This window comes from Tetrahymena thermophila (assembly GCF_000189635.1).
Source record: "Tetrahymena thermophila SB210 genomic scaffold scf_8254431, whole genome shotgun sequence".
Taxonomy (NCBI): Eukaryota; Ciliophora; class Oligohymenophorea; order Hymenostomatida; family Tetrahymenidae; genus Tetrahymena; species Tetrahymena thermophila.
This window is the reverse complement of record NW_002476212.1, coordinates 1,029,870-1,055,828: the sequence shown is the minus strand read 5'-3', so window position 1 is coordinate 1,055,828 and position 25,959 is coordinate 1,029,870. Positions and strand designations below refer to the sequence as shown.

At 23.4% G+C, this 25,959-nt stretch overlaps 7 protein-coding genes across 7 annotated transcripts; 3 read left to right on the top strand and 4 right to left on the bottom strand. All coding sequences in view use genetic code 6, as the record gives it.

Moving 5' to 3' along the window:
* Nucleotides 1-2,155: 2,155 nt before the first annotated feature.
* On the top strand, nt 2,156-2,788 carry TTHERM_00569230 (hypothetical protein; the record flags this gene model as incomplete). The annotated part of the gene is made up of 1 exon (XM_001027629.2): nt 2,156-2,788. The coding sequence occupies one exon, from the start codon at nt 2,156-2,158 to the stop codon at nt 2,786-2,788; it is 633 nt and encodes a 210-aa protein (XP_001027629.2).
* A 3,472-nt stretch (nt 2,789-6,260) lies between these two features.
* TTHERM_00569250 (DHHC zinc finger protein) lies at nt 6,261-8,830 on the bottom strand (the record flags this gene model as incomplete). The annotated part of the gene is made up of 6 exons (XM_001027631.3): nt 6,261-6,437; nt 6,759-7,080; nt 7,334-7,426; nt 8,236-8,426; nt 8,500-8,616; nt 8,720-8,830. The coding sequence occupies 6 exons, from the start codon at nt 8,828-8,830 to the stop codon at nt 6,261-6,263; spliced, it is 1,011 nt and encodes a 336-aa protein (XP_001027631.1).
* A 976-nt stretch (nt 8,831-9,806) lies between these two features.
* Nucleotides 9,807-12,924, top strand: TTHERM_00569260 (hypothetical protein; the record flags this gene model as incomplete). Its single annotated transcript, XM_001027632.2, has 4 exons — nt 9,807-10,469; nt 10,780-10,824; nt 10,887-11,958; nt 12,227-12,924. The coding sequence occupies 4 exons, from the start codon at nt 9,807-9,809 to the stop codon at nt 12,922-12,924; spliced, it is 2,478 nt and encodes an 825-aa protein (XP_001027632.2).
* A 37-nt stretch (nt 12,925-12,961) lies between these two features.
* TTHERM_000569259 (hypothetical protein) lies at nt 12,962-13,303 on the bottom strand (the record flags this gene model as incomplete). The annotated part of the gene is made up of 1 exon (XM_012799778.1): nt 12,962-13,303. One exon carries the CDS (start codon nt 13,301-13,303, stop codon nt 12,962-12,964), a length of 342 nt encoding a protein of 113 aa, XP_012655232.1.
* A 625-nt stretch (nt 13,304-13,928) lies between these two features.
* On the top strand, nt 13,929-17,698 carry TTHERM_00569290 (DEAD/DEAH-box helicase; the record flags this gene model as incomplete). The annotated part of the gene is made up of 6 exons (XM_001027635.3): nt 13,929-14,227; nt 14,356-14,633; nt 15,748-16,053; nt 16,139-16,448; nt 16,510-16,949; nt 17,010-17,698. Exons 1-6 carry the CDS (start codon nt 14,115-14,117, stop codon nt 17,696-17,698), a joined length of 2,136 nt encoding a protein of 711 aa, XP_001027635.3. The 5' UTR covers nt 13,929-14,114.
* A 967-nt stretch (nt 17,699-18,665) lies between these two features.
* On the bottom strand, nt 18,666-23,190 carry TTHERM_00569300 (hypothetical protein; the record flags this gene model as incomplete). Its single annotated transcript, XM_001027636.2, has 7 exons — nt 22,961-23,190; nt 22,725-22,825; nt 22,523-22,629; nt 22,163-22,467; nt 21,889-22,055; nt 19,916-21,611; nt 18,666-19,854 (listed from the first exon to the last, which is right to left on the bottom strand). The coding sequence occupies exons 1-7, from the start codon at nt 23,038-23,040 to the stop codon at nt 18,666-18,668; spliced, it is 3,645 nt and encodes a 1,214-aa protein (XP_001027636.1). The 5' UTR covers nt 23,041-23,190.
* A 1,250-nt stretch (nt 23,191-24,440) lies between these two features.
* On the bottom strand, nt 24,441-25,232 carry TTHERM_00569310 (glutathione S-transferase, amine-terminal domain protein; the record flags this gene model as incomplete). The annotated part of the gene is made up of 1 exon (XM_001027637.3): nt 24,441-25,232. The coding sequence occupies one exon, from the start codon at nt 25,230-25,232 to the stop codon at nt 24,441-24,443; it is 792 nt and encodes a 263-aa protein (XP_001027637.1).
* Nucleotides 25,233-25,959: the final 727 nt, after the last annotated feature.

The following is a 25,959-nucleotide window of genomic DNA, read 5'->3' as shown; positions in this document are numbered from 1 at the left end:
AAACTAGGTCAATTAAATTTAAATTATTGGTTGGAAATCTTTTTGAATTATTTGTTCAAGCGCTTTAAAAACACCGTTCACTTATGTCTTTCAGTGTAAGAAAAGGAATTTAACACCAATCTATACTGAAATGTCTATTTAAATAGAATTTATAGGGCTTTAGCTCAAATCTTAATTAAAAGGAGCATTTTAGAATCAAAATTAATTGAAGATTGAATTTTTCTCTTTTATGTGTTTCTTTGAAAACAAAAATCTTTCTTTAATTATAATCATAAGTTTTTGATTATGTTTGTATCTGTAAGCAAAGATAGTTAATATTCGACAAGTTTTACAAATATTTTATATTTGAGTCAGCGGGCTAGTAAATTTTCTGAGGAAATTTAATATTTTGATTGAACGAACAGTGAATTTTTCATTTTCTAATAGTTTAGAAAATTTCAAAAATCCACAAGTAATAACTTGAAACAAAAAACGATTCATGTTTTTAAATTTATTTTATTTTATATTTTTAAGATGTTCGTCGTCCATGGACGTTAATAATCGATTGGTGGGTGGAAAGGCTAAAATTAATTTGAAATGTATTATTTGTTAACATAGAAAAGGGAAATCCTTAAGAGGCAGCTAATATAAAATTTATTTAAATTTGTAAAGAAAATTGATTGAAAATTAATATTTCTTGATTTTCCCATCAGAAAATAAAAGTTGATTAATAAATTTCTTAGATTACAAATTAAAATGTTAAAATCCTTTCAATAACTCCTAATTGGCACTAAGACTTTTTTCAAAAGGTTCAATTTTGCCATTCATTATCAAAATTAATCTATAAATTGATTTAATCATAATCATACGCACATTTTAAGTAGCCTTTCATATCCAGTAGATATTTTATACAAATATCTGACCTTGCTTAGATAATTCTTTCTCCTCTTTTAGCTTCCCCCAAGTAAAGCAATTTACTTAATTTTCCCCTACATTTTTTCAAAAAAAGTAATCTTCATTCTATTTATCAATATAATCAAATAATAAATTGTGGGGTTTTTTGCTTTCTATTTTTACCAACAAACTGCTTTTAAATATAAGAAAGAATAAGTGAGAACTTCATTCAAATAACTGTGGTTATTAAGAAATACAATTAATTTTCTTTTCACTATTTAAGAAGGGGACTCTTACTATTCTTTCAATTTATTAGCATAAAATATTTTAGTTAAGATGGATGGCCATAATAATATTTGAACTTGCAAATTGGAAAACTAAAATAAAATATACCTTATTTTTATAGGAAGGTAAAATGTAAGAAATAAAGACCAACAATAAAATGAAATTGTTAAGAATATCCAAAGAATTAATTTTTTTATTTATGACAAATACCCTAACGCTAATTAGATAGATAGATAGATATTGGCATATCCAACAATACAATACAATAATTAATTTTACTCCCAAATCTATTTGGAAGGGGTCCGATGTAATCAAGTTAAGAGCTATTTTAAGGCTGAAAGAAAAACATTTATTTTTTTTTTATAATCTTTAAAATATGGTGATAAAATAGGTAGAATGGATTTGTTAGATGGTCTGCAAATCACATAATTTAATTCGCCTGAATTTAGTCAATTTTAAATTAATTGAACATAGTAGAGTTCACATCATTTTAAATAAGTTGGAAATGTAATTATAATCCTTATTAAATTTTTTTATTCACACCTAAAAAATAATTTGAGCAGAAATGATAAGAACAATAAAGCAGAATTTAATGTACTTTGGAAAAATTTTACTAGTGGTAATTAAATTTTGCGGAACTATAGAGTGGGAAGAAATTCATAAAATTAGCTTGCTCTATAGTTTAAATATTTTACAGATGCGTGAGCTAACAAATAAACAAACATAATAATAAAGAAGACACTAGATTATAAAAACTGCTTGGTCTCTCTGATGCTTAAATTACAGAAATTTCCCAGCAATTAAATTATAATAAATTAAAAAAAATAAATTAAATAAAAGCTTCATAAAAGGATTTTCAATTCTACAGCTACGCACATAAAACTCTCCATTGAACACCTCCATACATCTGTTGAGTCTAAACCTATTCATTACTCTTACCTATATTGCTTATCTTTAAAAAAAACCCGCCTCATTGTGCTAATCTTAAGAAAATAAAATGACTGACAATAAATATTCCAGAAGAGAACTCTACACCATGATCAAGGATAGAATAATGAACTAAAAGGAATTTAATGCAACTATGATGAGTAGTTCTCTCCTTAGTGACTCAGACAGTCTAAGCAGTTTTTCTCCTCTCAAGTCAATGATTTCTGAAGAAGATATGGTTGAAATAAACTATATGGATGAACTTTTTTCATTCTTTGAAAAAGACTGGGATAACTACACAGAGGAGCAAGACAACCAATTTTAAGCACAATACAAATTCACTTTGGAAAGGCTAAATGTTTTCAAAAACATTCTTCGTGCTTTCAAGAACTATATGAAGACTAAGGGAGACTCAGTCGTCATCGAGTGCATGGATTCTCTACAAAAACCCATTAATATCATCAAGAAGCAATTTAATTTCTTCTCAAAGCGCCATGCTCCCAACAGCCGTTTACTATCATTGCTCTTTTGCTACGATAGATACGGAAGACAATTTGAATACTTCCTTAATCACTACTCTCTCGAGTGGCTTGCTAGCAGCAAAGTTAAGGACCTGACTTAACACATCTACACTATTCTTTATCTCTGTCGCTGTTTCAAAAATGAGAGTATGCAATAAAATATCAAAGTTAACAAGAAATGAATGAAGTCTTGTTTAAAAATTTTTTAATAACAACAATAACCAATTTGATAATTCCACTCTAATATTCGGAATATCATAAATACTCTATATTCATTTAGTAAAACAAATGAATAATATTTCAATTTCATATATATATTTATTAATTTTTCTGATTTAAGGGGTAGGAATAAATTCGATAACAACAAAATAAAAATTAAATAATAATAAAAACAATAAATTTGTAGTAAGCTTGCTTTGTCAGGCATATCCTGTGAATACCCTTACGCAATCAATCAATCAAACAATCAATCAATAAACCCTACCTAAATCTAAGAATCAAAAATGTTTCTAAATTATGAATGAATACTCTTTACTCCACCAACTACTCTACTTTAATCTTACTTTACTATATTTATCAATCATATAACGAATAATAAAATCATATTTTTTCTGAAAACTTTTCAGAAAATATGTAAATAATCTCGTTTGTTTGATATTTAAATGAAATAATTTCTGTAAATGTTTATATATACATACATATAATTTATTTAAGTGTTTTATATTCTTATAATTTTATAACTTAACAATTACTTCTTCATTATATTTTCTATTCAAAAATAAAGCACCAATAAATTTCTAAGATAAGTTTTTATTTACAAAAATAAACCAATGAATTTACTTAACTTACATTCATTCATTCATTAAAAAGTCCAATTGCTCAACTAAATATTCAAGAAGAGTAAATTATTCTACAAAAAGAGAAATTCATTATTTTACTTGATAATTTATGCATTAAAGAAAAATAATTTTTATTTTTTATAGGAGGCAGAATGAATACTAAAGCTTACTCTGATTTACCTTGGTCAAAATATTTAATTTATACAAAATAGCTGTTAAAATACATTAAACTTTTTTGAATAGAATTTTCAGAGTAACGTTATTTTAATATAAATAAATCTTTATTTCTTTGAGAAGCTAAAACTAAATTAATGATTAATATTAATATTTATAATTATATCTGTTAAACTTACATTTTTATGTAAATTATAAACCACATTCATTTATCATTTTTCTATTAGGAAATTTACAGGAAAACCAAACCAAATCAAATCAACTCAACTCAACTCAACTCAATTAATTGAGGAATTTAATAAAATTAATTTTAAAAAAATAAATGAAATATCTCATTAAAAAATTTTTGATAGTTTCTAATAAAATAAAATAATAATAACTCTTTTACAATAAAATTTATGATTCTAAAAACTTTATTTTTAGCTTTTAAATCCAAAAAAAAAAAATAAATTAAATTAAATCCAAAAAACCAAGCATATAAATTCCAAAAAAATAAAATAAATTAAATCCAAAAAACCAAACAAATAAAATCCAAAAAAATAAAATAAATAAAAAAAAACAAAAAAATAAAATCCAAAAACTAAACTTATAGCACTTCTGCAGGTTTTTTCTTTTTTTTACCAAAAAAAAGCAAGATTTGCGTTAGCAAAACTTGTTTGCTTTAAATATAAAATAGAATATAAATTAAAATTCTTGAAGTTTACACTATAAATTTTAAGAGCAGTTAAGCTACTACTGATATATACCAAAATTTGTTTTTTATCAAACCTATTATTTTCCTATTTAAATTCAATAAAATTAATTTGAGGAGATATTTAAAAATAACTATTTAAACAAAAAATCTTATCCACATTTTTATTAATAAATAATGTAATTTACAATTAAGAAATGGTTATTGAAATTAAGAGCAATTTAATTTTTGTAACAACCCCTTTATTAATTAATAAGTATTACAAGATAGAAAAAAATATCAATGTATTTAGTTAGAAGATATTTACTCAAAGTTAAGTTAAAAAGTTAAGAAATTAAGCATTTAAGCCAACCTTTGATTTCTTTAGTCTATCTTCAATTGTATTATTAAATGGGAAATTTTAGTTTAAATCCTAAATTATCTCATCAAACATATTTGCTCCAAAAAGTTTCAAACAAATTATTAGTGATTATCAAAATAATGTGCTTTTAATTAGTTTACACTTTGACGCATCAAAGAAAAAAAATAATTAATAATTTGTTTATTGCATCAATTTCGTAAAAGATCCCTCTACAATAATTCTAATTTGTAAATAAAAATCAAAGTATTTGATTAAATGTAATATATAAAGTGAATAAATAGATTTTTAAGCACTGATTTTTTATAAATAATATAGAATATTTATTATGAAATCCTAATTTATTTATTTTGTTTGTTTATTAATTCATTTGGGCAATCAAAAGTCCTTAGAAAAAAATTAAAGTGTCTGAATTATATTTTAAAGTTACAAAACTGATTTAAATTTCAAAACATGCTCCATCGAACTATATATAAAATACGCTCACTATTATTAGTTCTTGCAAGTTGAAAAAAACTTTAATAAATAAAAAATTAAATGAATATATTATAATGAACAAAGTTAGCAATTACCTATAATCAATATTATAATATCAATAAATTTGTTACGCTATCGTTAAGAGATATTGAAAGCATTTTAAAAAAGACTTTTTAAATAAGAACTAATTTTCTTATATATTCGAATAAGACTTACTAATCAAAAGAAGCAATTATAATTAATTTACATTAAAATTTGATGTTGCTTATTTTTGAAATCCAATTTAAATTATTGGATAGAATAAATTTCTTGACTATCAACTTTTACCCAGAAATAATACAAAGTAAATGAATGAACACATAAATCAATGATCATAAATTACTTTATATTTTTAAAATGAATATCCAATCAATAATAAATGTAAAATTACAAGGTTTTTTGTGAGGTAGATTATTATGGAAATTTATTTTAGTTTTACAATAGAAATTAAATAATATTTCTTACGTGATTAGTTTTTTGATCGAAGGATATAAAATTTAGTTTACACTAATTAAATTAAACATTTTTTTTTTACTTCTGAAGAATTGTTCAATAAAAATAAAAGTAGAAATAAAATAAATTATTTAAATTTTATAATACAAGTTTGTTAATAAATCGTCTATGTAAATAAAATTTAACAATCTTATTATTTATTTTAATGTACTCCCTAACCTTAATTTACAATTATCTGAAAGGAAAGTTAAGTAAGCAAGAAAAAAAGTATTTAATAAAAAAAAGATGAATAAATGAAATTTAATATTCAAAATATACTTCTGATTGAAATAGTAAACTGAATAAATTCTTTTATATTCAACTTTGCTTACAGAAATTAAAACGATCATTTAAAAATTATGTAAATCTTATGCTAATTTTAGAAAGCCAAGCTGTTGTGTTATTTAGATTTTTTAAAAATATCAAAAATAATTTATATGAGAATGAATAGCTTTGTATTAATGAATGTTTTTATTGAAACATAAACATAATTTACATTTAAGAATGAATAATTATGCAAGAAACATATAAAAAGATTGAATAAAAATTTGAATTATAAGTGAATCTTTTTTCTCATTATTAATTCACTAATATAGGTCGTTTTACTAATTTTCTTAGTCTCTATTTTCTTAATCGAAAGTAGAATATTGAAGACTATTCTTTTTTATACGAGTGAAAGGATTAATTGGACAAAACCAGAATATTTTATTTTCACCCAAGATTTCACTTATGTTTGAGACTGTGCCCTTGTCAAAAGGATTCTAATAATTAATTTAAATGTTTTTGATTATTAATCTGAAAAATAGAAAAATTATAAGTTAAATTTAAGATGTAAACCAAATGACATCAGCTTTTTCATTTAGGTTAGTCAATATTAGAAATTTTGGATATTGGGAATTTATTAAATTTCTGAAACAAATTATCCGAAAATAAAAAAAATTGTGTAATTAAATTCGAAGCTAAAATTAATTTTCAATCATGATTATAAACTTTGCCTTTTCTTCAAAAAATGATTAGTTGAAAGAATGATCTTTCTTGTTACATTAATAAAAATTATAAATAAATAAATTATTTAATATTACTCTTTCATTTATTTCTTCGATGTGATATTCAACTGTTGTTTAATTTTTAAGCATTCTTATCACCTAAAAAATGAAAAGAAACCCAATGCACATAACTAAGCCAAAAGTCATAACTTAATTGACTGTTATGCAAAGTCTGTTAGCCTTATTTAGTGAATGCTTGATAGCTCCATCGTTAAAAATGTAATCAGCTGTGATATTAACACAACAAGTGCCTACACTCAAAGTTGCATGCAATAAAAACAAGATAAAATATTTGTGATTTTATATTCCAACACAATTAGCTACCCAGGGGCAATGATGATCCATCCTCTATACACATCTTTAATTTAAATATAGGGTTAAAATGATTAATATTCAATTCTGACACTTAATTTAATTAAAAGGAAAATTTACACTTTTTACAAAAATTAACTTAGCAAATAAATTAATTGTATTTATTAGTATGAGATTAAAGGAAAAGGATGATAATCCTAAATCCACACCAATAAATCCATCCTTTTTGAATTTAAGGTGTGGTAAAAAACCATATAATAAACTAACTAGCTAATTAATAAATAAATCTATTTTTATACCTATTACATTCCTTACAGTGATGTGTTCTGGGTGGTTTAATTCTGTCGCATTTTACACAATAGCTAACTTGTTAAATACTTCTAATGATATCACTATTAATAATAATAGTTTTTAATACTTTTAATTAATTCTTATTAAAACCAAAAGTAGTGGGAAATAATTGTTTTTTGTAATATTCTTCAAATTATTAAAATAGCAAAATTGGTTAACTGCTTATTTTCAATAAATAAATATTCAATCAATTACATGTTTATATTTTAATTCAAAAAGATATAATTTATTTTTTCTTAATTTATTATTTGTTTTCAAAGAATATGCTTAAATTTCATAATAATTGCAATCAGCAACAAATTTCTTTACAAATTTAAAATAAATGAGAATCTGAACTCAATTAATTTAGTTGAAATGAATTTTGCAAATAAAATAAAATAATATATTCGTTGAATGAATGATTGATTGAGAGAAAAGATACTAATGAGTTATATTTTAAATTCTAATTTAAGAATTAAAAATTTTATTTATCAGCCTAGATAAAATAATTTCATATCTTTTATTTAAAAACGATGAAAAAATTTTGGTTTATTTTTAATAATAACTTTTGTTTTAAATTAAAAAAAATAATTTCTTAATTTTTAATATTTTTTAACAAATTTTGAAAGTAGTGTTTTAAGATTTATTTTAATTATTTTGGAAATTAATTGATTTGATTATTAAAAAGCATTTTTTTGAATTTGTATTATTCTTACTCATTTTTAATAAATATATTTCTACTGATTGATTACTCAGTAAAAAATAAACAATTGCTTTGCAATTAAAATATTTGTTAAATTTATTTTAAATAAGCATAATTGTTTTATTAGAATTTGCTATTAATCGAATTAAATAAATCTTAATAAATTACAAATTCATCATTTCATTTTTAAGTTATTCCTTTTGGTTACTTAGCTCTATATCAATTGTATTTTCGTGATTCTACAAATTGTTATTTCCAGTCTTCTTTTTCTATTTTTTTTCCTTTCTCAAAAGTATTTTTATTTTCTACTCTTTTGCACTACGCTCTTTTATTTGTTCTAAGTTAGGATATAATTCATTCTATTGATTTTTATTTTAATAATAGGTTAGTTAGCATTTTCATTGATTTTCTATTTATTTAATTCTTAATTACAATATCTGGTGAAACACTTCCAGGAGGAGTACAAATGCATTAATAATAATTTGCTAGCATAAAGAAAACATTCACATTTAAAAATATTGTAACAAATAACCCTGCTGCTGTATATTCCTATTAATTTTTTTAAATATTGAAACTCTAATTTAAATGATTTCATAATAATTTAAAAGTTTGTTTGCACAATTGATAAATAATAATTATAAATGCTATTTACTTATTCAAACATCTACTAAATAAAAATGAATTGCTAAAAATAATAGTTAGTTCCTATTATTATCAAGACTAATATGACAGGTATCCAGTTAGGACTGCTGCTTTTTTGCATTTCTAATGTTCTATACTTTTACTTTTGTAGTTTCTAACTCACTTTTTAAATGCTTACTTAACTATTCAATTGATAATTTACGTTGATATTATTTAACAAAAAGACAATATTTTTTTTATTGTTCAATTGACTAACATTCAATCTTTTGAATATCTCTATTAATGTTTTTATCAGGCAATTTAAATTTCTATTACAGTTTTTGTGATATTATTTTGATGACTTTGAATTTTACAATTAGCGAAAGAATTTTATTCTTTATATAACTCTAGTTTATGTTTTAAAATAAATTTTAACATTTAAATTTAAAATATTTTCATCTTTTCAAAGCATTCATAAATTAATAATTCAGAATAAAACTTAAATATATTAATTAAAATTGTATTTTTTGATTTATTTAAAGAAATAATTATATCAAAATAGATATTATTTGATAAATTAAATGATTTTATTTCATCAAACATTAAAAACAAGCTTAATTCTTTTTATTTATCAAGATAATTTTCAAAAAATACCAAAAAATTTAAAATGAATTAAAATAAATTTATTTGAAAGATATTAACAAAAAAAAATTAATTTTTAAAAAATATTAAATAAGAAAGAAATTTCCACAAAATATTTATTAATTAATGGTTAAATGAGCTAAATTTTTCAATTAATTAAAAAATAATAAAATTAGTTAGTACCTTCAATATTGTATAAAAAATTTATTTACATAAAATTAAATTAAGGAGACATTTATTTTTTAAAGTATTTAAAATTTTTAGAAGTATGAATATTATTTATTATAAAGTGATTTTTTTAGATTACAATTACAAACTTTTATTCTAAATATTGATTGGCTAATTATTGAGTTTCTTTAGATCTAAATCAAAAATACTAGTTTGTCAAGATTTTATTAATAACAAACTCCTAAACTTGCTTTTAATTAAAGTAAATTTTGATTTGCTTAAAACTTTTTAATAACCAAAATAGATAAATGGAAGATAAATATAAAAGAGAGAGGAAAAGTTATAGTTTAGATGCCTAAGAAATAGCTAATAATGTACGGAAATTATCCTTAGCTGAAAACAGAAATCTTAAAAGTGATTAAAAGTGTAATAACTCCTTTAAAAATGCTGGAGATAATTAGTTTGATGAAAATCGTAATCTTAAATTGATGCTTAAAAGAGGAGTTGAGGAAAATATGCTTTCTACTATTTTGCATAGTTTGAAAAATAATAATTTAGAGCAGTCTAATATAAACTAAGACATGTTGAAAAAGGCAAAAGAATTTTATAAAAAGCTAAATGTCTTTGACTTTAAAGATGAAGACTTTTATTTTTTATTTACAGAAGAATTGTATAAGGAAAAGAAAGATAGATTCCATTCAGGTTAAGAGCCTGTAGAATACTTTAAAACTGTTCTCAATGAAGACTACTAACCCTTTGCAAGATGCACATTAAATTTAAAAGCCAATAACAATAAAAAAAAGTATGATTTTAAGTATATCAGGGGAGGAGATAAGTAAGCTTTAATTAACAACTCTCATGATGATAAAATGTTTAGCGATTTACTTGAGCAAGATGCTCTCACTCAGCTTAACCACATATCTTAGCATCACAGAAGGCCATCATATTAGCTTCAGAAGTAATTTATTCTTGTAAATAAAACAATTTTTATTTCATAAATTGAATAATGTAATATATATACCTTCTCATTCTAAAATTCAAAGATTTTTAATCTTATATTGTTAGTTTTCAAACAATTTAAGACGGTGCTCATTTCAATAAAGAATAAATAAAATTTTTATAGCCACTTAACAAATAAAATCATCTAACATCAATCAATAAGGGCGAATATATTTACAAAATAATTTTGTTTAAGGATGAAAAATTAATATTTGTTTTATTGATTATTGAGATTAACATATTTAGGAGTTTATAATTAATAATAATATTTTTAAAATGAAGAGAAGAAATAGGAAGAATCAAGACGTGATAAATTTCTCTACTTAGGTATATACATTATAGGTTGATATATGTTCTTTTACTTAAATTTCTATTGAAAAAATAATAAGGAAAAAGAGGAATTAGAAACTCAAGAAGAAAGATGGAATAGGATAAAATAAAAAATAAAGGAAAATAAGATTGTTGACATCATTCGTAACGCAAAGGAAATGGCAAATTAGAGTAGTGTTTATTTAACATACACTGAAGCAGCAGAATTAGATAAATAAGAGGAGGCTGTCTACCAATATTTGAAAAGAAGGGGTAGGATATTAGATAAACGAGTTTTAGATAACACTAAAATAAAAATACTCAATGACGATAGTTAAGCTTCTTTGATTAACCCTTAATCTCCTGATAAAAGCTATAAGCCTAACAATTAGCAAAGAAATTCTTTATCAAGTATCAGAAAGAATGAAAATAATGGTTCTATTTTACTTTAAAAGAGCTTAAAATCCCAAGGAAGCTCCCCTAAAGTAGAAGAGAGAAAAAGTGTTTCCTTATCTGTTTACAACAATTCACCAAATAACTAATACAACATACCAAAAAAAAATTCAGTTTTTAAAGAAGAATCTTTCGATCTAAAAAGCAAGCTATCTTAGAGCATAGATAACTCACCTTTAGCCAAAAGATTATCACAAGGAAGTGTGATTAGTGTTGCTTCATCCTCCAAAAACTCTTCAAACAAATATTCTAAGCAGAATAATAGAGATTCTTCTTTTGAAAAACAAAAATCTATCTTTAAAATATCTCAAAGCAAGCAAATTAAATTAGATAAAAATAATCTTTAACTAATTTAGCATTTCAAAGATATTTCGAATAAATGCAATGAGTAGTACTTTTTTCTAGTTGTCTTGAACAGGAAATAATTAGAAGAGTATTTGAATTTGAGATACCCAGAATAATTAACGCAGAGAATCCTAAATTTCATGGAGTGTCCTCAAGAAATGAATTTTAGACAGTTTAGAAAGTGGATTGAGAGATTTAATTCATGGACAATAAATGACATATTATTTTTCTGCTTTTATATTTTTGACTTTAATTAAGATGGACTTATTTGCTAGACAGATGTGTTTGACATATTAAGAAACAAGCAAACATAAATGTTAGAACAAGATTTCAAACAAATTTCAAGATTTGTAGGTAAAAACTTTTTAAATACTTAGAATTTAATAGTAAAACAAATATTTGAAATGAGTTAAAATAAAATAAATCTTATCCCCTAAGTGTAGAAAATTTATTCTCCTTCTATTTCAAATTTAATATTTCAATTACACATCAATGTAATCAGGCTTTTTTCAAATAAAAAAAATTTGAGATCATATGCTAAAGCATTTTTATTAAATTCTTTAAATGATCTTTTGTCAAATGTAATTCATCTTTTAATTTATTTTTTTATAATGTAATTAAGCTATTAAGATCAAATACACAAAAAATTTGGAAAATCTGATAGAAGAACCTCTTTTTCCTGAGTTATACTAATAAAAAAATCTGACTTATATGACGTATAGAAAAATAGCTGAAAATGAGGATTTTGGAGAGAAAGAAAAATTTTTGAAAAAAATAAAAGAGCACAAAGAAAAGGGGGTAAATTTGACTCTATTCAGCATTTGGGATTAATACAAAGATAGGTTCTTAGATTAGAAAGAAATAGAAGAAGAAATTCAAATGTAAGAAAGTCTCGAGTAAAATGAAAAAAAGAAGTTGAAGGGAATTATGTCTATAGGAAAGGGAGAATACACTAAATACTTTAAGAGTGACAAGAAGTTTAAACTTAACTTTAATCAATTTAAAAGTATTTTTATCAGAGAAAAACCATTCTTTTTTTATGACTTACTTGCCTGTATCTCATTATATAGATAAGAAGATATTGAATATCCTTATGATATTTATGCAGAATTTACAAGTTAAGTCTGCAAATTAATTTAAATTAGAAACACTAAAGAGCAGCAAGAAAAATAGCAAGCTATAGATAATTAAATGACTGCAGAAAAAATAAATAAAATATAAGTCTAAAAAATTTTAAATTTTTACAAGAATTGTGGTGGGGCAAAAGGTGCTAAAAATGCCCTCTAAAAATTAGAAATTGTGCCAAATATCTAATTTTGATAAAAGATATCTAAATTATAACTATAATTATAAAATTTCAAATCATTTTAAAATATTAATTTTAATTTATCTCATTTTATAAATAAATTATTCTTTGTTAAGCTTTTCTCATTATATTTGTTTTTCTACTAATTTATATGAAAATTAATTTAAAAATATTATTTTTTTATTTGGATTTTGTTTTGTTTTTTTAAATCCATATCAATTGATAACTGTATTTGTTTGTAATATTCAAAGAATATTGCTTTTGTTTCATTAAACGATATATTACTACTTTTTTAATTAAAAAGTTGCAAAGAATTATTTTAATTGCTTAAAACATCTTCTTTTTTTTTAAATTTAATTAAAATAATTAAATTTTTTGGTAATATTTTCTCATTTTTGTAACAAATTCAACAAAATAAATTATTGGAGCTCTATTTTTTATTTGATTTATTCTTTTCTTTTTTCAAACTAATTTTGATTAGATAACCATTTTATTTATTTACACAAAAAATACAACTTTAATTTGATTAAATTAGATAAAATACATTTTAGCTTGTAAAAAAAATTATTGTAACAAGTAAAGGAGGTATATATAAATTCCTGAAAATATTATTTTCAAAAATATTTTTTTACTTTTTTTATATTGATTTTTCTATTGTTTTTCTATTGTTTTTTCATCTTTTTATAAAGTAATAAATCTGTTTTTTTTTTTGAAATAATTTGAGTGAATTTAAGTTTAAATTTTTTATAAATGAGAAATAGAAGCTAGATAGACAAAATAATTATATTAGATAAGAAATAAATTATGGAATTTGTATTTCATTGTGGACATATGCTAAAATTGTTATAAATTAGTTGAGTATTTTTATAATTTTGTAAAACTAGAAGGAATTGTTAATTAAATACAGAAATATAGAGGGAGCATCATAACATGAACTTTAATTTCGCTTGTGCATATAGTATAATATATAGTGTCGTGAATTTATAACACAGTAGGGAGATATGATTCAATTAATAGTGTCTTTTTTAGAAGTAATATTGGGAGCTTAAAAATAAAAAGAAATAGATCCGAATTTAATAATTTGTAATTATCTAAAAAGAATTTTAATAGAAATAATTAATTAATTAATAAATAAATAATAAGAACGATACAAATAACATTCAATTAAATTAAGAAAGATAAAGCAGTACATCAAAAAAGTAAAATGTGGGGAAATAGCTACAATAATAATAGTTCTAGTAATGGATACTCAAATAACAAAAGCAACGGATATTCAAGCAGCAATAATAATGGAAACTCCTATGGAACCGGTGGCAAGTAATATTTCTATTTCACTTTTCTTAAATTTTCTTATCTCTCTTAGCTCCTTTTAGGCTAAGAGCTTAGCAAGATATTTAAATCAAAGTCTGGGACAATGATTTGAAACATTTCTATTTAAAAATTAGGTGGAATGATAACGGAGTTGGTTAAAATTTGGCTGCAATCGATTGGACAAAAGAAAATCTTACTACATTTTAGAAAGTTTTTTATAAGGAAAGTTAGAAAATAAGAACTGAAGAAGAAATCGAAGAATTTTACCGCCAGAACCACATCTCAGCCAAATCACCTCATGGAAAAGTACCTGACCCTTTTTTAAGCTGGACAGATACTCACTTCCCTTAATATATTATGAATGAAGTTACTCACGCTAAATTTGAAAAACCCTCTCCTATTTAGTCTTTAGGTATTGTTTGATTGAATTTAAACCAACAAACCAACCTACGATGGAACATTTTGAAACATAAATAAATAAATAAAAACCTACACACATAGTTTGTTTAAAATATATTTGCAAAAAATAAACATTTAAACAAGCCAATTTCTACACTTAGCATACAAAATTCAAATCACAAACGAGTGTGTGTAATTTAATTAACAATATATATCAATGCGGGAATCAATCAATCAATGTTAAGAAGAAGCCAAAGGTTATTCCTTAAGAATAAGCATCGCTCAATGTTTCCAAAGAGACCAATGTATTTATTCAATATGAATCTACTTGAATAAAGGTGAATTTATTCTTTCTGAGGGAATTATTGATCGAAGTGCTTATCATCCTCATTCTTAATATTGTTTGTACAGCAGATTATTATCAGGAGGAGAACGAAATGGATCCAAAAAAGATAATCAGAGCTGAATGTAACTGTACTGTCATTTATCTTTTTGATTCATTTCAATTCTCTTGAAAAACTGCATTTTCCCTTCAGAATTTTGATTTTCAAATCAATCATCCATTCTATTTCACATTTCCATCTTAAAAAAGAAACAATCATCCCCGTCATTTATTTATTCCTTACAGCCAACAAATTTCATTTATAAACTTATATTTATTTTAATAATCCTTCAGTATAACCATATAATTTGGCTTTTTTGCTAAATTTTAAACACAAATCAATCAATCAATCAAAAATAAATTTAAATAGGATAGACAGATGTATCAATTTGCATATATTTAAAATAAATAGCCTTTGCAAATTTTCAAATTTGCTTTATTATATAATTAATTTGTCTAATAACTTTAATCTAATTTTTTTTTTTTTCATTATTGATTGATAGAGGATTGACAAACAAAATTATCTTTTTTTTAAACAAATAATGAAATTTACAAGAGTTTGAAAAATCAAATTCTAAAGGGAAAATTATTTTTATCGCTCAATATTGTTTCTTTTCATTATAGATTATTTTATCAAAAGCTCTATTTATTGGAAAAATTTACTTACCAATTTATAGCTGATTAATAATTACTACTCACAAATGATTAAATATTTATAAGTTTGATTTTCCCTAAAATTAACTAGCATTCCCTGTAGTCCTTAGTGGTCACGATTTGATTGGTATTGCAGAAACAGGTAGTGGAAAAACTCTTTCCTTCCTTTTACCCTCAATAGTTCATATTAATGCTCAACCAACTGTCAAAAAGGGAGATGGTCCTATCGTCCTCGTTCTTGCTCCTACTAGAGAACTTGCTATGCAAATCGAAAGAGAGTCCGAAAGATTTGGTAAATCCTCTAAGCTTAAATGTGCTTGTATCTATGGTGGTGCTGACAAATACTCCTAAAGAGCACTTCTCCAATAAGGTGTAGATGTAGTTATTGCTACTCCTGGTAAATATATATCAACATTTGAACACTTTTAACCAACTTTCAAATAAATTTCTTAAATTAAACTTTTTTTTAATTTAAATTACAGGTAGACTTATTGACTTTTTAGAAAGTGAAACTACTACTTTACGTAGAGTTACTTATCTCGTATTAGATGAAGCAGATAGAATGTTAGATATGGGTTTTGAAATTTAAATTAGAAAAATCTTGGGTTAAATTAGACCTGATCGTTAAACATTGATGTTTTCTGCTACCTGGCCTAAGAATGTTTAGAATCTTGCTTAAGATTATTGCAAGAATACTCCCGTTTATGTTCAAATCGGAAAACATGAATTAGCTATTAACGAAAGAATTAAATAAATTGTTTATGTTACAGATCAATCAAAGAAAATCAATCAGTATTTAAATATTTTAACAATTATTTTTTCAATTATCTAAATATTCTTTTTTAATTAATAGACTTATCAAGCAATTAGATTGTTTGACTTAGAAAGATAAAGTATTGATTTTCGCTTAAACAAAGAAGGGATGTGAAAGCATGAGTCGTATTTTGAATAAAGAAGGATTTAAGTGTCTTGCTATCCATGGTGACAAAGCCTAAAAAGACAGAGACTATGTTATGAACAAGTTCAAAAGCGGAGAATGCAGAATCCTTATTGCTACAGACGTAGCCAGTAGAGGTTTGGATGTTAAGGATGTCTCCCACGTATTTAATTACGATTTCCCAAAGGTTATGGAAGACTATGTCCATAGAATCGGTAGAACAGGTAGAGCTGGAGCATATGGTTGTGCAGTATCTTTCCTTACTTTTGAAGATGATAAAAAGATATCAAGGGAATATGTCCAAATGCTTCATGACGCTAAGTAAGAAATTCCCATTGATCTTCTTGATCTTGCTAGTATTAGTAATTATTTATTAATATGAATTCAATTCTAAATTTTTTACTTAAATAAAATAGATCCCAGATACAGAACTTAATATAAAACTGTTTCCTCTTCATACTATGATATTAAGAAATTTAACAGTGCTGATACTTCAAAGCCTTCAGAAAATCAGAATGTTTCAAATACTGCAAATAGCAGCGACAAGTACACCAGCAGTAGCAGCTACAATTAATATAAAAGCAAAAAAGATGAAGATGACAAGAGAAGTAGAAGTAGAAGTCCATATAAATCTGAAAATAACAACAGATGGGATAAATATAATCGCACAAAAAGCCCAGAATACCGCAGTTCTAATGGATCTTCTCATTATAACAACGTTAACAAGTATTCTTCAAATTCTAATAATAATTCAAGTTCATATTCAAAGAATTAATCCTCCACATCATCATCTTCTTCCTATGGATAGAATAATTAATCATCCAATTTAATGAGTAAACCATCTAGTAAATTCTCTGCTCCTACAAATGGTAGTTACACAAATGGATTTTCTTCAGTCTAATAAAATTCTCAAGTTTAAAATCCATTTATGCCAATCAATCCTTTACCTCAACCTTTTATGTACTAAATTCCTGGATTTAATGGTTTCCCTAATCAAGGTTTCAATAACTTTTACACTGGTATGGTTCCTCCTCCTCCACTCCCTACTGGTGCTCCCTCATAATAATAAAATGGATTTGCTTAAAATACAACAACATCTTCTTGAAAACAAAAAATATAATTTTTTATGATTATTAAAACTAATTTATATATCAGCAATTATTTGAAATAAATAAATAAATAATTTTTATAAATTAAACAAATATTAACTGGATTTTAACATAAATTTCAATTACCTTTTATAAAAATATTCACTTTGTATTTCTTCTTTAAATGGTTAACCACTAAATTTTTAAAATCAATGCCTAGAAAAGAAATAAAAAATTATATTCCAAACAAATTTTATTTGAAATACAGTTTTTATATTTTATTTTATATAGTAATAAAAAATTTATAAATGATATATAAAAAGCAAATAAATTTAAAAAGTAATTAGAGTTTAAAAATAAGAATCTAAAAATCAATTTTTTTTATTTTTTATAAAAAATAATAATTTTTCAAATACTTAAAATTAAATTCATATTAAATTAAAAAAAAATTGACTTCTCTCAAGCTTCAAATAAATGACCATATTTCTTAACTTTTTATTTCATATTGAATATAAAAAAATTATAAAAATAAATAAATAAATACTGAATTAATTAAATAATAATTTAGAATTTATTTTAATAAATAAAACAAAATTGTTTGTTTTTTAGTTTTATAATAGAAAATTATCAACTTTCTATTATTTAAAATTAAATAACTTCATATTAAATTTTAAAAAAAGTTGGTTTTCCTTAAATTTTCCTTTAATCGTTTGATGATTTTTTATTTCATAAAAAAATTGGATCAATTAAACAATAATTTAGAATTTAATAAAAATTAAATTGTTTTTTAGTTATATCTTACAAGTTTATAAACTATTAATTATATAAAATTAAATTCAGCCAATTATAATATATATAAACAATTATAACTTTCTTTTCAAAATATAATTAACTTAAATAATTTAAAAATTTTGATTATCACTAAGTTAGTCATATTATTTTATTTTTAATAGATTAAACAGTTTATTTTTAATTATTCAAATATCACATAATCATTTTTTTCCTAATTGATTATTATGGTGACTTAAAATCCTCTTTTAATGTTGTACTTTTTTAGTATTTAGAAGTTTATGAGACTAAGTTTGCCGAAGGGGAGACTGCTCTTGCTTAAGTGTTTATTTAAAGACCCTTTTCATTTGTCTTAGTATTGAGATAAGTATTCTTTTTTAAGTAGTCTACTTTTGAAGAAGTATTTTAATTAATTTCGTTATTCTTGTTACTGTTTTATTCTATTTTATTATTTGTATATGTTTTATTCTACTGTTTGTCATTTATACCATTGTTATTATTTTAGTTTTAAATTCCTTTACTTTAACTGGCAAGATTGTTTATGGTTTATCCGCCTGTCTTCGTGATATCATATGAATTTTTCCTTTTAGAGCTTTATATAATGTAATTCATCATCCATAGATCATGGGACTTTCTTGATTGTAGGATTTCTAGATTATTAGAATTGTTAGAATTTACTACTGTTTGTTTTAAACCTTAATTTTAAGCGTTCTAAGAGTTGGAATTATTTGATGTTGAAACAGAATTTGTTTGTTGATTAGTTAATTAATTAGTTTTTGAATCATTCTAAATTTAATTTTCTTTTACTGATTAAGATGATATATGTCTTGGACTTATGACTAAATTTAACTTTGGTGAAGCACTTGTAATACTTTATGTAATTTTTTTTAGAGAAAAATGATCTTAGCTAGTAGTGAGTCCATTATTTAAGACCTTTTTTTTATCTTAAGTATTAATATTTGAAGAAGTACTTTTGCAGTTGCTATAAAGATTCCCTTTTTGATTCAGATTTTATTACTCCTTTTAATCATTATTTACATTTTAATTTAATATCAAATTTTTGAATTGAGAAAGCTAATTCTTGCTACTAAAATCTGTATTGTTTGTGGCTGTGCCTCTATGGAGATTTAATTAGAAGCTAGAAGAAGGATTAGTAGTTTCTCTTGTTGATTGGGACATTTATAGATTATTTTTAATCTAAGAAGATGAAATATCATTTGATGATAAAATTTCATTTTTTTATTGCAAGACTCTATTGTCTTGTAGTTTGCTAGTCTTTTTTATATGATTTGAATCTAAATCTGTTAGCTCTAGTTAAATTGAAGTTTGCCCATTTGAAGTTCTTCTTGGTTTAGTTTAAATAGGAGATTTTTGTAATGATAGCCTATATTTTATAAAATATTAATTTAGGATTTAATTTAGTTGTTATCAAGAAAATTAATTACCTTATTTCATTGTTACTTGAGTTAGAAATGATAGAAGAATAGATATTTATTTAGGAGTCTAGAGATGTTCTAAATTGGCTTAAATTTGGAATTAATTATTGAGTTTCTTTTTCTTGAAATTAATATTCATTTTTATCTACATTATTTGTTTCTGTTTTTTGGTAAGCTTCATTCATATTGTATAAATCTTTTACAAAACTTCCTTAGATGGAATTATTATAACCTGTTACACTCTTGAGATAAGTACTATCATTGTTGCTAGCATTATTACTTAATTATTTATAAGAAACAAGACTAGCTTACTTAGAAGTTTAAAGCCTATTTTGTTACTCGTTTATCTTGGACTTTGTATAAGTATGCTGTGATTGACTATTTGTAAAAATATTTAAACCTTGTTCGTTTTAGTTAGGACTATTAATGCTTCCATTCTTAGAAGAAACTAGAAAATTGGAAGGATCATCATTCTATTTCTATGCACCATTCTTCGTTTATTATAACCCTTGAGTAGTTGTTTACTGTTTTGAATAATTTGTTTAATTATTAATATTTCCACTTCCATAGTTATTGCTTGCTTTTCCGGCAACTGATTTACTGGTGTATTAATGGGTGCTTAAATGATTATGGTGATGTTGTTATTGTGAATTAATAGAGTAGAAATTCTAAGTGTAAAGGGAATTTGGTTGATTATGACTGATAATATTTTACTAATTTGTAGAATTTGAAACGCTATTGTTATGGGCTTTTTATTCATAATTATGATCTTTGCTTATGCTAGAATTTGTTTTTTTAGGTTGATTACTTCTTTAATCTGGAGAAATGAAGTATTTATTAACCTTATTTGATGAATTTTTGAATTAAGGGCTGTATCCTCTGTAAGCATTTTCATTCTATTCTTTACTTTGATTTTATTATTAATTATATTTTAAGTTTAGTTATGAATTACTTGTAAATTCATTTCCTTTTTAGATACTATTTACACTAGTTTGATGAGAAATACTTTCCTTCTAAGTAAGTATACTTTGGAACAAGCTTTCAGGCTATTGAAATTATGACTCGCTGTTTATCTACGAATTTCTGTAGTTTGTTGATTGCTAAAATTGATTTGATTCTAAAAGAGATTAAAATTGCAAGTCTCTTTAACTACCTAGCATTTCCTAGCCATTTTACTATTAATATTCATTCTAAATACTAAAGTGCTTAGTTTATTTTGACTATGAAATCAGCTATTTGCTGTTTGAAACAGAGGCTGATAGTTCTTATTGTTATTATTTATTTCTGTGAGAATTGAGATTATCTATTCCTTCAAGGAGGTTAATTTACTAATGAGGAATGAAATTATAATCATAGAAGGCTGCTTATTTGTCACCATTTTAAGATACAAATTTTGTCTGTTGCTTATTAGCCAGTAAACTTTGATTATTTAATTAGCTAAGTTGAGAATTATTTACACTTAAATTATTATTTTTTGGTGAAAGACTAGAGCGAAATTTGTTAAATGAATGGAAATTGCAGTCTAATTTAAAATTCAAACTCTAAGAAACCAATGACTACTCGCTTTGCAACCCAAATTAATCCATAGAGCATCTCTTTTAATCATAGATAGCTAACCCTTATAAATTTTACACCTGAAGTGAATTTCTGACTTAATTCATGAAATTACCATCAGAGTATTTCTTAAAGTTATGAGGCGAAGCATCTTTTCATAAAATAAAAATATGTTTATGGCAAATAATATTTGAAAATAATTAATTTATATCTTTCTTTTTTTATTAAAATAAATTTGTAATAACTTCACCTTTAAACATTTTTATTGCAAAGAAAAAATTCAGATAAAGGTCATTAAGGAAAAATAAAACTGTTTTTTAATCATTTTATAAATTGAAACAATTATTGAAATAAAATAGTTGATTTTTTCTTATTTTTAATTTAAAATAGCAGGTTGATATATTTAATGAATAAATTTTGTTAATTACATTTAATAGGGCTTTTTTCATGAGTTTCAGTTCTTTTGAATGTATTTACTTCAATAGATTTGTTAAGGTTAGACATATTTTTAGTTGAGTTAGAATGAGGGAGAGGAGTTATTTAGTTAACTGAATTATCTTCGAGCAAGTTATTTGCACAAAAGCTATTTCTCGAACTATTTTTAAAATATCTAAATTAATTATTGTTAGTTAAATTGCATTTTTTATAAAATAAAATCAAACAATTTTAATTTATTCAATTTTAAAAATATTTTCTATAAACCTGCTTGATGGTGGTGGGCATTAGTTATTAAAAATTGAAATTCCAAAAATAGTTGTTTCAGGATCTAAAAAGTCGTTAATTATATCATCTATCTACTAGTTATTCTTTTTGTAGAAAAATTAAGGTTCAACATCTTGTGTATATAGTTGCTGAAGAGTTATATACCAGCAAAGAGGACGCTCGCTGTTTGGCTACTCTTTCATATTTTCTTGAATAAAATTTTATTTGCTCTAAACTATGTCAAACAAAGTTGGATTTTATCTCAGTATATCAACAAAACTAGAAGGAATCTAATTAATGCAAATCTATTTAATTTATAATTTCCATTCATTTCTATAAATCGTTTCTGAAAAAACTTACTCCTCCACTTATTGTGGTTATATCAAGTAAATTACAAAAGCGGTGCTAATTTTCTACACTATTGTGTAGCAACTCACACAAGAATCTAGCTGATACTTTCCTTAACTCTATTGTTTTTATTATTATTTATTTAACTTATTATAATTTGTACCCAGAATAAATTTATAAATGATTTTGCAAAATGAATGATTGATTGAATTACTTATATTTGAATCTTCCATATTTTAAAGCAGTTTTTGGAGGTCATCTTCAAGGAAGCTATAAAATATTTCTTCTTAATGCTCTTTGTTTTTATAAATATGCCTTTATTTTTAAATAAGTTTTTATTAATATAATCTCGATGAAAAGTAAGTATCAAAAAAAACCAATTTATTAAGCATTTTTATTGCTACTTAAAATCTGTGTATTTAAAAAATGATCTAAAAATCAAAAGTCTACTCTAATAATTTAGCCATGGAATGAATCAGCATTTATTTATCATCATTTAACTATTAAGGATTCTAATTTTCTTGGAGCATTTGATGAATATTTTCTAAAATGGTTATTCGATTTTAAAGATAAACCTTATCCCTGTTGTATATATTATATTATACTGTTTGTATATTTGCTTTTTGCTTTGAATTTGATTGTTACTTCAATGCACCGTTTAACTATATTATTGATAATTTTTAAAAGTAAAATTTTGATTATTATTTAACCAAAAGCTAACACTCAAAATCATATTCTGCAAACTCTAATAAAATAAGTGTACAAATTATCAAACAAAGTTAATATCCAATTCAAAAATTAAAAGATTAACTTAGACCTAAAATTCAAAATTCTTCTACACCAACCTATTTTCAAATTAATATTTAAAAAGCTAATAATTTTAAACAACTAATAAATAATTATTTATATATGTATCTCGTATATAGGCCCTGCCTCAACAATTATGTTATTATTTTCTTCTTTTTATTTTTAAAGCATTAAAAAATATTTTACAAGCAATTTTATTTTAAATAATTATTTATTTTTTTAGATTTATTCCAATATTTTTAAATTTAATATTTTTTAAATCAGTCATACATTAAATATGTTGGCTGGCAAATAATCATATCATTAAATCGATTTTTTTAAATTCCTAAAGAAAAATAAGATGAAACTACAAGCGCTAAATCTTTAAATATTAACATAAAATAATGAAATAAAACTTTTCTATCAAAACAAATTAATTTTTTCTCAATTAAAATTAATTTACTTTAATATTTGATTTTTAAAATTTAGATTAATTAATTAATAAAAATATTTAATATCCTTTGACATTTCAATTTAAATAAATAATGGTTTTTTAGCTAAGAAAAACATTTTTATATTTTAAAAAATCAATTTATATTTATTAGTTCTAATCTGAATTAAAAAGCAATTAATTAAAACTAATCAGTTTGATCAGTTTGATATTATGGTTAATAATGACAAATGATATTATATACTATCTATTTTTTTAATTTTTATTCTCTTGATTTTTCGAATAGTCTTCATATCATGTTTTTGTACATGAAAAAGATTTAGATCATTTCTTTTAAATCTATAGAAGATATGTTGTTGAAGATAACGCTTTATTTTAATTTTTTAAAAAACTTTTTATATAATATTAAAGAAAAACAATAAAAATGTTGATGAAATTAAAAGTGGAATTACTACTTATAAATTTTAGATTTTTGAAATTAATTTTGCTGATTTTATATATTTATTTATAAACATATAATTGATGAATAATTAATTAGTGTTTGATATATATTATCATATATTTGGATTAAAAGGAATCAACTTTAATGAGAAAAATAAAAAACACATAACAAATATTTTTTTAGAACAGATAATTTTTTTATTTTATAATATCTGATTGTAATTCATTTATTTTCTAATAAAAAGATATTTATCAGATTTTAAGATTATATTTTTTGCAAACAGTTGCAACCAAAAAATCTTCATAGTTGAATTAATCAGGAATAGTGATTTCATTTTCTTTCAAGTAGAAATTTGTTCCTTCTTCGGGAAGGTGAGCAGGCTTGTAAGTGACTCTTTAGAATTCTTCAAGTTTAGAGGTGAAGTTAATGTAGGTGAGGAATTTTTTTAAAGCAGCATCCTCTTCAGCAATAGTAGAGCTAAAGACGTCTTTTTTCAAAATGAGCTTGCTGAGTAAGTAAACTTAGTAAATGTTAGAGAAGAAACCAACATCAAATAAGGAAGGATGTTCTTTGCTTCCAAAGAAGAATGAGTTTTCGAATTTGTATTCCTTAGCCAAAGAAACTAAAACATCATGTAAGTTTTTGTATAATTCATCAAGACTAGGATCATTCTTGTTTTCAGCTTTTCCCCAAGCGTTAAGATATGTCCAGAAGGCCTTTCCTAACTAAGTTGAGACAATTTTTAAAGCTGTTTCATAATTTTCTCCGTTTTGTTTAGAGAAAACATTGACATTTTCACTGTCTAACTTCTTAATGAATGGGAATGATTCAAAAGCTGGTGTGTTATCAGTGAGGATCAAGGCAGGAACAGTTTATTCAGGGTTGATTTGCTTAAACCATTCTTATTCATGTTCGAAGTTGGCGATATCAATTTCATACTAGAAGTAAGGAACACTTAATAATTCCATAGCTAACTTAACCTTTTAGCAGAAAGGGCAAGAGAGAGATTAATAGATTTTAATTTTCTTTTGAACCAAATCCATTTTTACAAAGTTTTTTTGCTATTTTTCTGATTTAAGATATATTTTAATTTTTGATAGATATTTTGATTTTATTAAATGTTCTTAGTTAGCAGTGGAAATTAATAAATATAAAGCAGCAGACTTTCTAAATTTCTTCTTTTCGAAAATAATTAATAAAATCGACATACTTATATCTTTCTAGATTCTTTCTATTAAGCAATGTATGAAATTTCGGTAGGCCAATCTACTTAATTTTCTAATAGAAATCAAATTATGACAAATAAAATAATTTATAAAACAGCTGATTAAATATAACTGAAATAACTTTCATTTTGCTTTCTTTGTTCTAATTTTCAATTTGTTTAAATTCATTTAATCTTTTCTATTTTGATTTATCTCTAAATATTTTTAAATTGATTTTAATTATTTATTTAATTGGAATAAAATGACAAGATTAATCTTCAAATATTTCATCCAACAAAAAGGTAGATAGACTAAAATCTTTTAAATTTTATTATATTTACATATTTCTGGGGGGCATTTATTTATAAATAATCAACATATTTTGTTTACAACTCTATGAACTATATGGAACTTATTAAAATCTATTAAATTTTTTGTTTTAGAACCTTTGCAGTAATTAAATAAAAGGGGAATTAATTTGCAATTAAAATTCAATAATATAAACAATATTTAATTAGCTTGTTTTGAAAATAAATATTTAAGTATATTTAGGATTTTAATAAAA